This window comes from Xiphias gladius, chromosome 4 (assembly GCF_016859285.1).
Source record: "Xiphias gladius isolate SHS-SW01 ecotype Sanya breed wild chromosome 4, ASM1685928v1, whole genome shotgun sequence".
Lineage (NCBI taxonomy): Eukaryota > Metazoa > Chordata > Actinopteri > Istiophoriformes > Xiphiidae > Xiphias > Xiphias gladius.
This window is the reverse complement of record NC_053403.1, coordinates 3,582,760-3,600,512: the sequence shown is the minus strand read 5'-3', so window position 1 is coordinate 3,600,512 and position 17,753 is coordinate 3,582,760. Positions and strand designations below refer to the sequence as shown.

At 41.9% G+C, this 17,753-nt stretch overlaps 1 protein-coding gene across 4 annotated transcripts; it reads left to right on the top strand.

Moving 5' to 3' along the window:
* The first annotated feature begins 6,248 nt into the window (after nt 1–6,248).
* LOC120788684 lies at nt 6,249–10,899 on the top strand. Of its 4 annotated transcripts, none has more exons than XM_040124657.1 (8): nt 6,249–6,435; nt 6,743–7,069; nt 7,194–7,475; nt 7,623–7,688; nt 8,814–8,906; nt 9,006–9,103; nt 9,324–9,392; nt 9,793–10,899. In XM_040124657.1, exons 1-8 carry the CDS (start codon nt 6,381–6,383, stop codon nt 9,910–9,912), a joined length of 1,110 nt encoding a protein of 369 aa, XP_039980591.1. In that variant the 5' UTR covers nt 6,249–6,380; the 3' UTR covers nt 9,913–10,899. The 4 variants fall into 4 exon arrangements, with proteins under 4 accessions (XP_039980591.1, XP_039980592.1, XP_039980590.1 ...); XM_040124658.1 differs by having other exon boundaries at nt 6,250–6,435; nt 6,740–7,069; nt 7,194–7,469; XM_040124656.1 differs by having other exon boundaries at nt 6,250–6,435; nt 6,740–7,069.
* The last annotated feature ends 6,854 nt before the right edge of the window (nt 10,900–17,753 follow it).

Sequence of the window (17,753 nt, the reverse complement as noted above, 5' to 3'; positions counted from 1 at the left end):
TGCAAACTGAGGCACTTTGTTACAGCTCCTTCAGTGTGAGGTACAGTGGATGTAAGAAAGACTTTTCTTAATGATTTGCACTGAAAACAGAAATCGGGAAGAGCAGGAAACCTAACTTGGATTTTCCAAAGCTCGACCAGCTACTTCGATGAATTCACCAGCCAACTTAGAGCACAGGAGAGGACTTCCAGTTCCTAGCTGGTTACCTTTCAAAATGGCTTGGATAGCGGACAAATCAAAAAGCCATGGTCAGAGTTTACGAGCCGGTGGCTGAAGTTCCCCCCCCCCTTTCCCCGAACACGGGTCCAGCTGGTGGAAAGCCTAGGGTCGAATCGGAGACTGCGAAACTGACGAGGCCGTTGAAGCCTCAGCGAACTGAAGAGAAGATGACAATGTGAAAAGTCTCACAGCCAGCTGCTGCAGAAAGCCAGTATCCACCGTTCAGACAGAGTGCTCTTTCTTTAACTTTATTGCACTGATGTAGAGTACGTCCACATTAATCCGTCAAAATTTTAAAACGCATTTGTTTCAGCCGTCTGTCCGCACTAGGAAGGCGTTTTTCTCAGCCGCATGTAGAGCTTTTACAGAACGTTAAGTTTGAGTAGGTGAATCATAAGAACGCTGGCTTAATCTTTAGCCGTCTCTGCCTTTCTTTGTGATCACTCATTTTAGTAGTCAGCATAGCGGATCACGCAGCGCGGTTGTTGCTAAGAACCTGTACTGGTGTTGATGTTGTCAATAGATGTCATGATTAGAGCTGAAATGATTAGTCAATCAATAATCTATTAATTGTTAAGAGTCATTGTCCAACTAAAACAAACCAAACAGTTGCTGGTTCCAGCTTCTTAACTGAGGATTTGCTGCTTTTTTGGTTTAACACCAAAGTCAACTTAATATGAGATTAGATTTTGTACTGTTGGTCGGACCAAACGAGACATTTCAATGTGTCACTTCGACTTATGGATTAATCTGTAATGAAAATTATAATTAGTTGTACCCCAGTAGTGTGGATGCACGGTGTTTTTATACGTAAACTGCGTTTTAAAAATTACACGGCTTCATGTGGATGTAGTCTTACTTTGTATATTATGTTTGTTTTTTTGTTTTTTAAGGGGACTTGTTTTCACATACCTCCTCTCTACATTTTCATTTCTCTGAGATACTTCAAAGCACGTTTATGTTTACCAAGAGAGCAGTGTGTGTTGAGTTTGTCACAGATGATCATGCGATTATGTACCACGTGTGTTTTTTACTTTAATGGTCTCTGTGGATGCAGGCAGCTGCTGGAACTTGTTTCTTGACCTCTGTGACGTCACGTAAATGGAGAATTGTATTAACGTAGCAAAAAACTGCCCATTTTATTGCAGTGTTTCAACATAATTTCATTCCAGTTATGAGAATATGCTTAACAACTCATCTCCATCTCAAAATTTGGGAAAAAAGTTTTTATGAAACATTTCATATCTAAATAATATTAAAATATTGGTTACCCCTGCTATATGTTGCTTTGTCTTTATTACAGGCCAAGACAATTGACACTGATATCTGTCTGTCTTCTGCTACAGCCATAGAAAACAACAGGCATTATTATAAAACATGTTTCCCAACAGAGATTTAAAAAAAAATTATTTTATTTTGTTTTTTAAAATAGCTTTAGGTGGGGTAATTACAAAATGAGGTAAAATTGTATCGCAATTAGGCACAAAACAGGTACCAGAGGAATAAGGGGTTAATAAATAAATAAACAAAAATGAATACAAATTAGAAGACCACCAAACAAAACCAAAACTTTCTTCTTTGAGATACCAGGGATGCGTTTTGAATCTGCGAGGACAGAGTTGTCGAATAAAGCTCCTGGCTTCTGTGCTCAGCGTGTGCAACGCCACTGAGAGTAGCGAAGACTGAAGAGGGTCCTGCCGGCGACAGGTGTCGTCAGGGGTCATTTCCATGGAGTCTAACGTTCGTTCGTTATTACAAATTCCACCTGGTATGACTTTACTGGCTCTGGGAATACCCGTTCAACGCTACAGTTTTACAACGCAAGTTGAGCTGCTAAGACCAAGACGCACTCATTAGCGGCACCAAGCCTGCAGCGCGCCGCAGGATTGGTGTTGGTCAGGACGAGAAAGAATAGATTTGGTGGAAACCAACAGATACAACAACTTTACATTTGATTTGATCCAACTTTCTAAGACGGGAACTATAATTCTCAAAAACAGAAGAGATGAGAAGTGGTCTCATTCAGTTCAAGTTCCTATTGATTGCCTTTTTTATATTATTCAATACAATCAAAGTGCTTTATAGAATGATAGAAGTAAGTGATCGTAATCTCAGTCTTTCGTTTGCAGAGGGAAGATAAAAGGGAAATGACAGCAACTTTCTGTGCAGCTTTCAGCAGAATAAGGAACTGACAGCTCGCTAACCACCGACGGGCCGTCACGTTGTCATGCAAAGACCTCGTATCGGTAGGTCACCGTGGTTACACCACGTTCTCGTTCGTTTTGTTTCGGTAAGGACCAGTCGAAGGTTCACCCAAAACAACATTGTCTGTCTCAGTGACGGAAATATAAAATTACGCAACCAGGAGGAAGTGACACACCCTTCGCACCACCACAGAATAACTCTCTATTTGAGGCAACATTTGTCCATTACACGCTGACAGAGAGAGAGGGCAGAATGTGTGGTTTCAGGTGGATTCAAATTCCATTATTTCTGTTGCCGCGGGCTGAGAATCCCATTTAAAACTGTAGATGCATATTTGCAGTGCCTGTCCTGGCTGTTTTGCTGACCTGGGCGAACTCTCGTATATTTAGTGGTCATTTCTGAATGTAAAGCATTCATGTTCCCCTCCACACACGCTACCGGCACCAGCATTACATCAACATGTGTTGATGTGTTTAGATGTTGAGATTCTTTCCAGAGCTGGCCACAGCCCTTGACGCTGTTGCACGGCTTAAAATTAGAAAAACGGCTACAAAAAGGAAACACGCACCTGTTTTGTGCCATGAAACCACTAAATTAAAGAGGGTCTGACGGATTAGTGAGCGCATCAGATCTGAACTTTGAGGCTGTGGGGTTTCGTCGCCAAATCTGCCTTTTATCGCCTCAAACATGTTAGTAAAGTGCAACCACTTCTCTCTCTTGAGAGACTGAAACCTGCTTTCGTAGCGAGCCTGCTTGACCGCTCTCTGCTATCTGGTCGACCTAAAAAATGTTCTTAAATCAGCTGCAGCTGACTCCGAACTCTGCGGCCCGAGTGCTGACCGGGACCAAGAAGAACAAACACATTACACCTGTTTTGTGTAATGTCCGTACATTGTTTGCCTGTCGGTTTGCGTATTCATTTTGAAATTCTTTTGCTTGTTTTTAATGCTCTGAGCCGCTGGAACAGCCTGAGGACCTGAGAGCAGCTGGTGGTGTTGAAAAGTTTACACGTAAACTCAAAACCTCTCTTTTCAGCCTGGCTTTTGATCAAGGATGGTTTATAGACATTACTGACTTTATTTTATTCGCTTATTTTATTCTATATATTCGTCTTGTTTTGTGTATTTTTTCTTTTTTGTCTATTTCTTGCTTTTTTTCTCTTTTATTTCTTTTTTTGAAAAATAGTTTAAACAGTTTTTAGTCTAGCGTTTATCTATTTTATTATTATTAATATTAATATTATTAGAGTTTTTAAAATCTGTTTCACTGTGTTTAATTTTGTTTTGTCTTTTTTATTCTATTTTATCTAGTTTTGTTCTGTCTTAATATCAGCTTATCTGTCATCTGTGAAGCACTTTGAACTGCACTAACCTGTAACCCGAGATATTATTGTAGCCTGGACCAAAGTGGTGGACTGACCGACTGACATTGCCACCCCCAGAGCCACGGCACTGGCACGACTAAGCAAACGCCTTGTAACATCTGCCACTGTCTTCACCGACATGAATTCTCATGTTTGAAAGCTCTTACAGGTTGTTTTGCTCTAAACGCCGGTGGTGAGTTGGGCTAAAATCCTCCCAGTCACCGTGATTACTGTTCTTCTCATCAGTGAGGAAAGTTACACCAATGTCTGCTGAGACTGATTAACACAATCTGTAAGTTTAGAACTTAAATGTTACTCTGTGATTTATTTTCCAGTGATCCAGATACCACCCGATGACTGGCGAATAAAAACTGAAAAACTGAAACACTGATGTGTAAAGTTAAACATGTCTGTGATTAATCGCTGTAAGCGCTGGTATCTGTTGTGTCACTGTTTGTGTTTTTCGCAGGTTTCAAACTCAGTAAGAAGACAAACAGTGACGCTTTCTGGTCCAGCTTTCAGCCATGTCAGATCCGATCAGATAGCCTATCAACAGTCAGCTGGGAGGAAAATCTGGGACTTGGGGCACTGTTTTGGCACAGCAACAAAACTTACCAACTGTTTCCTTTTTTTGTTGAATTCAAATTCAACATTTGTTTGTTCCTTTTTGTTAGGGGAATTTTCTATCGGTTTACGCAGGCCAAGCCCGGGCCTTGAGGTCTCAGGCGACACAGCAGTAAATCTTTCTGAAAGGCTCAGAGTCTTCTCTCCTTTAGACGTTGGGCAGCTGTCTGGGGTTATTTGGGGAAAACAGAGCCGGTCTGATAAAAGTGGCGCAGAATTGCCGTAGTAGCCGAGGTCAAAGGAGATGGCTGCTTCTGCCTCCACTAGACGCCACAGACTGGGGTCTGCTAGAATCCATGGGCATAGCCAGATAACAGTGGCTCCAGAGCAGGATGCGCTGACGTTAAACCGAAGGCCACATGCAACGGGATCTGAACCAACACGGGGAAAAACATTTCCCTGTTTACAGAGTAGCGAGCCAACGGACCAACTCCACAAACTGTGGAGGCGTTGAGCTCGACCATTTCTGGGCGTAAAGAATTCGCGGCATAATCTGTGAAGGGTTTTAGACTGAGCACAGGGGACTGTATCGAAAGGGGCGGGAAACCTTCTAAGGCTGCAAATGTAAGGAGTCCAGATTATTGTGATTATATACGCACACACACGCACATATATATATATATATTCTCAAATGTCTGAAAAGACTTTGTCTGAGAATTTCTTGCGGTAAGTAGGCAGGGTAGGCACTAAAAACATTGGCTGGCAATACCGATCTAACGTTGTTGGTGATGGAGTTTTAATTAATCAACACTGTGATAACATTGAACCATTGTTTATTGAATTATGACATCTAGTAGTAGAACGGGAGCCTTATTACACCATTATTTACGAGATCTGGCAAAGTGTGCATGAAAAGAAAAAGCACTGGAACCTCAAACCTAGGAGGAGTAAGATTGGAAGCCCCACAAAGGGCAGGAAAATGGACATGAAATAAATATGAGTGCTTTCACATTCAGCGTCAGTTGCTCCCGGGACCAGCTCGGTTTATTGTGTGTCTTCAACCAGAGCAAATAAATCTAACTCAAATGCACCAGACCAAGAGATTCATTGAATTATTTGTGGAATAAAGAGAGTTTGCTGAATTAAGCCTTAAACAGTGTGGTGGAGGGGCCTAGGCCTACAAGGCTCGGGCGTGGTTCTTCTCATTCCCACGACATTAGATATTTTAGAGACAGCCGCAATGCTGCCTGAAACCCAATTTCAAATTTGTGAAACCTTCTCTCTGTTTTGGAAATTGCAATAGGGAAGTGAGATTCCATCTTTTCAAAACTAGACCACATCGGACCAGGTCTCTATCAAAAACCACTTTAATTAAGACTAGTCACATCTGGACTAGAATATCCCAGAGAGGCTACAGACTCTTTCAAACCTGGTTTCAGACTTGTGAAACCTTTACTTTTTCTCTGAAAATGCAAAAATTGGAGATTTAACTGCTTTTTTTTCGCGTCTAGACCACATCAGACCAGATCCAGATCGAAAACCACTGTACTCTTACTCACAATTGCAGGCAGGGAGATTCAGGCAAAATAAAAATAAAAAAGGAGACACAACTAGGAGACACAAAACACACTTTAACACCAGTAAGAGGCGCAAAGAAAGGTTTCACTTTAGTTTCCCCTTAATTACCAGTTTGGAAGCGAACGACATTGGAAAATAACCGGACAAAATGTGCAGTATTTGAGTCCTGATGTAGTTTCATTGAAACAGGATTATGTTGGCCCATAAATGATCCTCTGTCTGGTTAGATATCTTCAGCAGTGTCAGAGAGATAAGAAGCGAAGGCTGATATGCTCCATCTACGTAATGTCGACATCAGCTAAAGGAGAGAGAGGGGATAAAATGCTTTACATTCGGTAAGTAAGTGGAACCTCACAGGAAGTACACATGCAAAGTCTTTAAGGAGCATTAAATCAGAGACCCTGGCAGCTGAGAGGGTGAGAACACAAACAGACTCAGGGAGAGAAGCACGATGGCTCAGATGGATCATACGTCTTTATTTCTGACGGTGATGGTTCTGTTTACAGGTAAGGATACATATAACATTTGAATAGCACTGTAAAAAAACAACAACAAAGGTTTTATCAATATTATTAACCGTATTTTATTTACGGTTTAAGGTCTATTTAAGGTTGCTCACTAACCTCCACTTAGTTACCCACTAACCTGCATTTACAGTGGATAAGACCGCCAAGAGTGCTGTTTGTGTTGAACATAATGAGTGTAGTGGACTCCTGGAATGAAGGATGAGACACATTTGAAAGCTTCTGTTGTTGATCTTCACAATAAGTATTTGAATTTCCGTTTGGTATTTCACCCCCATCTTCTCAGCAGCGGCAACCAAACACCACATGACTGTCAGAGAGGGAGACGAAGTCACTTTGTCCTGTGAAAATGTGGTAGATGATCAGCACGAATGTAAACATACTTACTGGATCTTCCGTGGGTCAAAAAACACAGTCACAGCAGAGCTGGTCAAACTCGGACGGATCTGTGAAAATGCAAAATCTAAATCAGACAGACTGAGTTTCACAGGGAACTGTTCTGTGGTTATAAAGAACGTGACGGATGTGGATGTTGGTCTGTACGGCTGCAGGCGGTTCGACAAGTTCAGAAAAAAGCAAGGCAACGACACTGTGTTTTATCTGTCTATGGTTAAATGTGAGTATTTACATCATAACTGTCTTGTTAGAACATTATACCTGAAAAATTACAATAACTGATGAAGTGATGAAGTTCATTTTACTCTTGTTTCTTTCTCTCTCAACATCTCCATCGTCACCAGTGACTGAACATAAGAACGATTCTATGGTGACGTTAAACTGCTCCGTGTCAACACGTGGACGGTGTGGACACACAGTGAAGTGGCTGTATCAGGGTCAAGATGTGGATGAAGATCACAATGAGTTGAGGACATCAAGGTCTGGCTGCTGGGCCACTGTGACTTTTCTGGAATCTCAATCTATTTACGCACCAGAGAACTTGGAGTTACTGGGGTGCGACATAACACACGCTCTCAGTGAAAATGTGCAGCTGTTTCCCTTCAGACCTCCGTCCTCACGTGAGAGTACGATGATCTGTTTAAGACGAGTGAAAGCACCCAGACCTTTTATTTATTTGACGGATTTGATGTTTTGAGATGACATAATTTCCCTCTTCTTCAGTATTTTCCTAACTGAGCAGTTGGTTGGGTTGTTTCTGTTGATTCATCCAGGTGCAGATGAAGAAACAGCAACAACTGCAAGATCTGCAATCAATGATACTTCACCAAACCGACAAGGTAGTGAAACCCCCCCTTTTTATGTTTTGTTGCACAGGTTTTTAACTTTTTGGAATTAAAAAAAGTTGTTAACTTACTTTCTGGAAAGACAAAACTGGCCATTTATCTTAGTATAAAAGAGAAAATAGAATGTGATCCAGAAAACGAGTATTGATTTGTTTTCAAGAACACAGTGAAAGCGCTTTCTCTCTCTCAAACACACACACACGTCTGAGTCTTAAACCTTGTCGTTCATTTTCCCATCAACAAGATCATCGGTTGATCACAAACCAGACAAGTACATTCACAGTTAACAAAGGCGTGCAGGCAAAACAACATTGACCGACACTAACAAACACTGGCGGAAAGTTAGGGGATCACCAAAGTCAGTAGGATTCTTCCTCTGGGGACCACGAATGTCTCTGCAAAATCTCATGGTAATGCATGAAATGGCTGCTGAGATATTTCAGTCTGGACCACAGTGGTGGACTGACAGACCGAAACTGGCATCTCTGGAGCCACGCAGACGGCATGGCTAAAAATATGGACAAACACGAAACTTGCCACCACATGTATAGAGGTTGGCCAGTGAGTTCACATGCGTCTCAAACCTTGCTGTTGCTCATCTTTGTGGTTTGTTTTACTAGTAAATGGTTAAATGCTGTCAGCATCAATTTTGGCAAATTGTTTTTTTGAAAATCTTCCTCACATTTGAATTGAACTGATTTTTGTTCAGACAAGTTAACCGAGAGCAAAAGTCTGGGACAGACCCTCAGAGGACAATTTCGTCCCTCAAAGCCCGATAATGTTGTTTTTTGCAACAGTAAAATGGAAAAATAAGATGTTTTATAGTTTGTATAATAACATTCCTCAACAACATAGTGTATGTATGTGTAAAGTTTACATGGTTAAATATCTAGCAGATTGTACTTTCAAAAGACCTACACTGTAAAGATTGTTATGCATCCGTTATACATGTATTACTATGGGGTTGCTTTTTTTTTCTTGTACCAACAGGTCTTCTTCGGTTTGGTTGTGAATTTTAATTGACTTCTTTCCTCTTTTAGCTACAGGATATTGAACGGAAGAAAAAGCTGCGGACATAAAATGTTTTTAATTGTTTTTGTTCTCTTTTCATCTTTTCAGACTGGTGGTGGCTGTACCTGTGGGTTGTTGCTGTGGGTTTAGTAGGACTCTTGTCAACTGTTGGGGCAGTCATCAAATGGCAAAGAACTAAAAGTGAGAACATTCACAGATGAACCTTTTTTTAAAACAACAAAGTTTGGTGAACCTGGACTTTCGCTGTGGAAGCTAAATTCGAGTCTTTTGTCTTTTCAGGGAACAAATCACAGATGGATCACAACGCTGTGAGTTTACACCAACTGAACTTAAGCCCTGCAGGGACTCCGTCTGCTCCAAAAACCAGTCGGGTCACGGTGAGATCTCACACTGCACCCAGTACAAAGTTACACTCGTTGTTATTCGTATTTGTTCTCTGAAATGTGGCTGTATGCGACACGTTTGAATCTCATTTCCTTCTGCGAGAGAGAAAGAGAGCGAAGTATGATGACGCACCGCACCAGTACATACAATAGAATTCAGTTAAGTGCACATGTTACTGAGCAGCCATTAAGGTATGTTGCCTTCACTGTGTAGGCTGATCCTGAAGGTGGCGTTTCCTACGCCTCCATCAGCCACGCCAAGAAGGCCAACAGGGAAGCCCGGGTAAGCTGTCTGATTGGATACACTGGTGATGTTAGATTTTTAAAAATTTTATCTTCAAAGCCAATGTCTTCATGTAAGAATAGTAATGTCCGACACTTTTGGTGCAGAACAGGATATCTAAAAAAAAATATAAACATTGGCATTAGTAGTCATGGTCTCCAGAGGATGAATCCCGATTGGCTGTTTGGTCGGTGAGCCCTTCATTCGACCAACATGTCAACTTCACGCACAAGATATCAGATAATCTTATCAGCAGATAAGGGCTGCAGTGAAGTGAAAATTTCAGAAGTTATATCGCGGCATTTTCAGGATTTTTAGATTTTGGGATGTGACGGGAGTCTGTGTTGTGTTTATGTATTTGTCACTTTATGTTTAATACTGTTTCCCTTTTGTTTCCCAGTTTCGGTTTGATGATGACGACGATGAAGATGACGCAGGGAGATACAGCAAAGTGAAAGCTTCCTCCTGTTCTGCTGGCGCCTCGGCTTATCCCAGCGACCTCTATGCTAATGTCAACTAACCGAACGTACACGAGTACAAATAACACCACAGTAATGTTACAATTAATATCTTTGTCGTGGCAGGGACAGAAACTTCCATGGCGTTGCTCGCCAGGATGAGGTAGTTTGGCTTGGTTGGTTTGTTTGGCGGCTTATGGTGTGTGCGAAGCAAGAATGTGAGGCAAATTCAAGAGGCAGCGCGAATGCATACAAAGTCAATGGAACGACAAGTTTAGACGCAACATTACCAGGTGCCGTGCAAGTTGAGGTGAGGATTGTGTCTGCGTGAGTCAAATCTGAGCTGTTTTGCTCAGCGTACAGACACAAGAGGAAAAAGCCGAGAGACTGGAGGGAAATAACATTAAAGGCCAGAGTGTCTGGTGAGCTCCGAAATCAGTCAGAGGCTGAGCTGCTACACAAGCACACACAGGCAGGCTGACAGGGGCGGCCATTTCGATCTGGCTTACAGCTTATGTCTATGTGGAGCGAGTAAACCGCTCAGCTTCAAATTACGTACAAATGACGCAGGTGAAAATTTGCTTCACTTTCTGTCTGAACACACCTTTAGGCCGCACGCTGCCAGCGCTTCTAGGTAGCATAACCTGTTGTTGGCCTTATCGTTAGCTGGCACGCTGTTAGCTGAGGGTGTCAGCTGGGGGCACGTTACACAGACGCGCGTGCTTTGTTGCTTCGCCGAGTTGGGGTAGCTGAGGAGGCCTGGCCGGGTATCTGTGGTTTGCCTGGGTGAGTGTACGGTTCAGAGACGGCTCAAAGGTACGTCAGGTCACGGTTAGAGAACGGTATCACACGTCAGAGGGTCCAGGAGATTTGTGACGGCACAGTCCGATACCCACTGCAGGGACTAATGAAAGGATGAATACTGGGCTTTGACAGGAGTGCTCACTTCACCGTGTGTGCTGGTAACTTACATTTAGTTTACGCTGATAAGTGATTTTGATGAGGAAAACTAGTCATGAAAAAAAAGAAACATAAAAAAGAAATAAAAACTTGTGCTACTGTGTTGTGGTGTTGCATTTATGTTTCTCTGTTACAGTTATACTGTATTTCAGTTTCCACTATTCGCTGCTGTAAAAGGGAGTTTTTGTCCAGTTTTATCCTTTTTATCCAGGAGGGGGCGAAGTAAGTTAACTAGTAGCACAATACAACCCAACATTCATGTGGCTTCCAGTTTAAGACAGGGAAGCTAATATATGATATATTTTTGTTAATAACTTGATGTCAGCAACTTTAATATGCTAACTGGTAAATGTGCTGCAGTTGGGTGCTAGTTCATAAATATTTATCTTTTATCTATTTATCTATTAGTTTATGTTTTTGCACCAATTTTTCTGTTCAGGTATGTACCACCTGCGATGGCTGATACGCAGTCATATTAAGATTTAGGTCTCTTTGGAAACTGTCACTGTGGAGACCCAAAAAGGGTTATGTTTGTTTTTTACCAACGTTCTTTCTGATTTGATATTGTTACCTGCTGCAGCTGAACCAGGTCAGTGTGAAATTTGCACCAGCTCTCGTCAGACTCGTTCACATGGTGAAGGAGGAAAATAGAAAATCCACGTGCCCCGTCTACATCACAGAAATAACTGTGATTGGAGGAAGAAAGAAGTCAAAAGAAGGAAGCGACACTTGTGTAATCACAGGAAACAGATGCTCATTCAGAGATTAACATTTAAGACCGTAAAAAGATTCCCACTTGTGCACTGAAGAGTGACTAGTCAGTGTAATAATGCATGTCAGGTAAAGGTCAGATCCGGCTCTAACTGATGGTGTGTTCAGGTTTGGCTGACTCAACTGTGAAATGTCTTCCGTCTCAAAATATCAACAGTCTGCTGGGAGGACAATCTGGGAGTTTTTGGGGGCTAAATTTGAGTGAAGAAATCTGGGAGTTTCTCTTTAAAGTATCCAATATATTTTTCTCTAGCAGTTTAGCCCAAATTTCATCACTTTGTTTACAGAAGAACTCTTCATTAACTTTTATTTGGCCTTTGGCGTTCATCATTTTTTAAATAGTTTTTTGGTTTCCATTACGTGTTTTCGTGCTGTCAAACATCAACATGAATCCTGACTGTTTTCTGACAAACTCTATTTCAAGAAAAGAGCAGCTGCAACACTGCAAACACTCAAAGTAACTAACATCCTTTACGTGCCTATTTTCCTCAGTTGTTTTCTTTTTAACAAGAAGTCAAACCCGTCACAAATGCATTTGGGAACGGACAAAGAGTGAACCGGCACATCACAAGCGCCAAGGAAGTTTGCTGCGGCTTTTGGTGGCCAACGTGAAGTTCAGCTCAAGTGTCTCTTGTCTGGTCATCAGTCCAGTCAGCGCAGCGGATTCTCTCCACATCATCACTGGCTCGTGTCCTTTACCTCCACGCTGAGCTCCGCACAGCTTTTTGGTCCGCTGCTGTATTTTTTATTTATTTTTTTAATTTTTTTTTAAAGAAAAAAATCTCCTCTACTTTCTTTCCCCAGATTATTTCCCAGCACTTCTCCATACTACATGCTCATTTCAGTGTGAAAGGATCACTGTCTGGCCGCTTTGACCCCCGAGCTCTTACTGTTGGTTGATTAATGTGTCACCGTTTAAGGAACTGGAGATTATTATCGGGAATCATGCGTTCCATGTGAGTCACTGTGAATGACAACAGTCAGAGTAAACGAAAGAACTTTAAAAAAATTGTCACAGTTGTCCCAAAGCCAGGCTTCGACAAAATAGCAAACTAAAGAAAAACAACGGGCTCCAACTACATCCCATTCAACACCTGACAGAAGAGAAGTAAAGTGGAAAAGACTTAAGCTGCTATGAGGAAGTCAACCTCACCAGTCACAGGAAAACACTGTATGCATGTACAACCTTTATGCGCAAAGCTCGAGTTGAGAGCAGGTTGAAGGCACGAAATCACGAGAGAGAAAAGGGAGAGAGAGAGACAGAAGAACAATGGTTTCATTCAAAATGTTTTCATTTCTGATACTAGTGCTTCAGTTCACAGGTAAGTATAAACTTCATCGATATCAATGGTAGTGGTACGTTGGGACCTAACCTTTCATTTAACTGATTATGGTCGACCTTTTAAGGCAAAGAAAGAGGAACATCGGCAGACATGTCCTCACATTAACCATGAACCTTTGAGTCTTGCTCAAATTTAAATTTGATCTTGTCCTCAGCTGTGACCCGTAGAGAAAAATCCCCGTCCCTTTGCTGCTGTAGCCAGAGTCGGTGTCACGGCGCCTTGTGAAAATGCGACAGCATTACCTGGACCTTCAGTCACTCAGTCGAAGCAGTCACGCTGTTCAAACGTGGAAAGATTCATGACGATGCCGGAGCTAATTCAGACGGACTGGGCGTTACATCGCACTCCTCTCTGGAAATACAGAGGGTCAGAGCTGAGGGTGTCGGTTGTTACACCTGCACACAGTCCAACAAATCAGGACTAAAAACATGGTGAAGACACTGTGTGTGTTCCGTCTGTTATCAACAGTGAGTATTTACGTCAAAGTGTCTTGTTAGAACAATACACTGAAACACAACAATAATTACATTAACGGGAAGTTAATTTTACTCTTTTATAAGGTGATGTTGTCCTGTGTTGACATATAAGGATGGTGTGAAACACAACGATGACCTGTATGAGAGTAATGGTTCAGCCACTGGGACCTTTATAGCTTTTTCTCTTAATGAATTAAAAAAAGAAAATATGAGAGTAATTTAAGTTTAATGTAACAATATTAATAATATAGAAAAGTGTAGCAGTTTTCTTTCAATCCTCACATTTCTAAAATTTTTTAATATTTTTCTAAAATCTGAAGTTATCAGATGACATGATTCTTGTGCATTATTGAAGTGCATTGTATCGTATTGACACCAGGTGGTAGCAGAGGCACATTGTCAAACCGTTCATCGTGGGGACAAGAAAAATACAGCACCACAACCTGAAGCCTCCAAAACGACCACAGAGACTGATTCATTCCTGTCTGACACAGTGTAACTAACTATCGGTCTCATGTAGCAGCGGCTGTGGGACAATTGCATGAGAGTGTGGAAGCACTGTCTCCTTCACTCAGTCTGTTATTTCCTCATCAGAACACCGCGGGGTGTGTCAACATGTGTTTTTTTTTTTAAATCTTGGTTAAATCTGTTTCATCTGTAATAAAGATGCACCGCCAAGCACAGGTTTGGTCGCTATGGTCACCGTCCCTTTGCAGTGCTAAGCCTTCGAACGGCGGCTGCTTCAAGTGTCCTGCTAGATGAATTTGACCCACATCTGCAAGCCAATCAGAACCAAGTGTTTTCCATCATCACGGCGTATTCTGTTACAAGTATCCGTTGCGGTTCAAGTAAAACTTTAACTCAACTGTATTTTTCCAGGGACTGATCTTAAATCCTGCAGAGGCCCATTCTGCTCCAGAAACCACTCGGGTCACGGTGAGATCCCACACTGCACCCAGTACAGAGTCACACTCGTTGTTATGTTTGTTTTTAGTGCCAGAAATTGTAGGTATGACGCCCATCGCGAGAGAAATGGGGAATCATGACAGTGAACTGAACTGAAGCAGCCGTCATGTCGCCTTCACCGTGTAGGCTGATCCTGAAGGTGGCGTCTCCTGCGCCTCCATCAGCCGCGCCAGGGAGACCGACAGGGAAGCCCGGGGAAGCTGTCTGATGGGTTACCGTGGTGACGCTGGTGAATTTAAAAAACATTTTCAGCAAAGAAAGAAGGAAAATAAAATGTTATCTCTAAAAATTATGTAATTTCGTGACTTAGGATTCTGATGTCAGTGGGTCTGTCAATCACCTACACCCACCGACATCACATTTGAAGTGATCCCCTCACCTTTCCTCCAGCGCCACCATCAGACCAATGCGTCAACTTCACAGACACCACAAGTTAAAGAGCAGATAAAAGCTTTTTACACCTTTCTACAAATACAAATCTTTTCTACAAATGTACAGACATGAATTCCTCGTGCAGATTTACTTTACAGGTTCACAAAGGTTGATTTACAACTAAAAACTTTGGAATTATTTGTGAACATCACTTTCCAGGCTCAAAATCTTTTTGACCCTAATTTGAGCCCACAGATGAGCATTTTCAGAACCCCTGTCAGGTTACAATATGTTGTTCTGTAATACTCTGCGTTGAGCTCACGCGTTTGTAATTTATGTGTCGTGTTCCAGGTTCAGGATGAAGTTGATACTGACGGTGACGATGAAGGTGATGCAGTGATCTCCAGCACTCTGAAAGCTTCTACCTCTTCTGCCCTCAGCCTCCACCGATCCCAGCAGCATCTACGCCACCGTCAACAAACCAAACGAATAAGATCTTACTCATTTAGTGCAACGTGTCATTTTCATAATTGCCTGATTTCTTATTCGTATGATGTGATGATAACAATTTCTAATACGGTGAGACTGTCATGGCTTAATTATGGCAAAGTGAGAATACAGTGACACATGTAGACAGTACGGCAGACATGAGGTTCTGAAGGTGCCGTCTTGTTCGATGTCCCTATTATTTGGCCTTGTGGGGAAAGTGTCTTTTTCTCGGTGCACAGTGGTCAGTGAGCACAGGTCCTGAATCCGAGGAGGTGAAAAAAGGAGGTGGAACTGGTCCTCAGATACGTGGGCATGGAAAGAGCTGAGACTCCCTCTAGTGTTGGAGAGTGTGAGAAAAAGGCAGACGTACTGGATATACACTCAGTTGACAGTTTATTAGGTACACCCCGCTCAAGCTAATACAGTCTGCAGTTAATCCTACCATCACGAAGGTTAGAGTGTTCAGTATTTATTGAAACTGTTTCAGAGAGGTGCTGAACCAACTGCATGATCATTCTGGAGGATGTAGTTTGAGGTGCTGTTGAAATGTGTTGCATTGTACAAAGAGCCGTGTCTGTTATTTAGCCTACCCCCATTGACATAAATGGAGTGAACAAAATAATAAAAACACCTGTCATGGTGAGGGAGAAGCTATGCGTGGTGTTGGTGAGAGCTTTGGGATCAAGTCTTGGGGACAGATGAGTGGTGTCTCTCTCTACACAGGCCTGAAACCAAGACCTGACCCCACCGAACCCACCTGGAACTGCTGGAGCTGAGACACGAGCGAGCCATGAAAACATCCGATCTTCTGTGACAGACCCTTCTGCCTCTGTCAGACTCCACTGATCGGCAACTTCTATATCAGCATCAGCTTAGCATAGAAGTCAGTTCATTCCAGCCCTGTCATTACTTTTCATATGAGTAGCTGAAGCTTTTAAACTACAAATAATTCAAAGATCATTTTGAGGAACAACGATATTCAAGCCTTGAAGTCTTCTCATGTTGAGAAGTGCACAGTGAGATTTATAAAAATGTCTTTTCCTGCATCAGTTGCGAAAACTTATCTCTCCTGCAGCCAAATCAGAACACATCAGCTGCATTTTAAATTCATCTAACAGGGAAGAGTATTTAACGCTTGTTTAACTTCCTTTCATTGGTTTCCGGCCAAATACGTGAGTGATGATTTTAAGATGAACTGGTCATTTTTGAGCTCAGTTTCAAGGAGGAACTATTTTGATATTCACTTACATTTAGCGTAACGAGTTTGTTGGGAGTCCAGGATGTGTTTGGCTTTGAACCTTAATGGAGTCACTAACAGACCACTCCTTACCGTATCTGAAAATAATACATTCTGCAAATTAAATGTTCAGCGCGCAGTTCGACTCTGAATTTTGGGTTTCCTTTGTGTACTCTCGTTATGGAGGATGTCCTGCTTCTACTGAGAGTAAACCTTCCCTCTGTGGGTCTTTGTTCGCACTGGGCACTGAAATGGGACTAAATACAGAAATGCACTCAAAATGAACTGAGAATGCACAGACATCGCCCAGTCTAGGTACATGCAGAGCTTCGTGGTGGATGCAAATGGGCTCCTACTTTAGCTTTAAAATGAATCCAGTGTCATTTACACACTCATCAGTGTGTCAAGCATCTGTGTTTGTGATGTTCATCTGTTCACCATCAGATGGTGAAACCTCCAGAGCTCTGCTGTCACATTCTCTCCCACTAAAATATCGTCTTATCTGCGTTCTTTGCCTGATGTTAGACTACTGCCATGTTGCACCATGGACATCACGAGACGAATTCTGGGGGAAGAGGAGTTTGACTCCTCGCCTGTCTGTTCAGGTGTGCTGTCAAACATCAGCTGTTTCCTAATAAACACTATCTAGAGGAAAAGAAGAGCTGCATTAATGCAAACTTATATCTGAACCAACAATCTTCACACATTCAACTTCCTCAGTCGTCTTCTTTCCTTGAGATCAAACACATCATTGTCACAAATGCATCATGAGACAGGAAACACTTTGAGCCCGAGGAGTCTTAATATGATTTTTTTGATACAGCATCTGACTACTGACTAAAATTCAGTTTTAAATGCAGAAACATTTCGCTTCTTTGGAAACAACGACTTTCTTGCAATCAATCCTCCATCCTACATGCTCTTTTCAGTTTTATAGGATCTTTGTCGGACTACTGTGATCTCTGACCTCTTTACTGTTGGTTGGTCTTAATATTACTGATCAAGAAATCCCTTTCAGTCACGATTGATCAGAGACAACTAAATGTTAAAAATGTACAGTTTCCAGGGAGAAGAACAACTATTATGCTCTGTCTACATGAATTTAACTCAAAAAAAAACAAACAAAAAATGGTCAGTAAGAGGAAGTGACATCAGACTAATCACTGGAAGCCAGTGGTGTATCTCTCAACTAGATGCCCTTTATTAAAGACTTTGACAGCTGAAGTGGTGAGAACAACAGAGAAGGGAGAGAGAGAAGCATAATGGCTGAATTCAAATGGATTCAAATT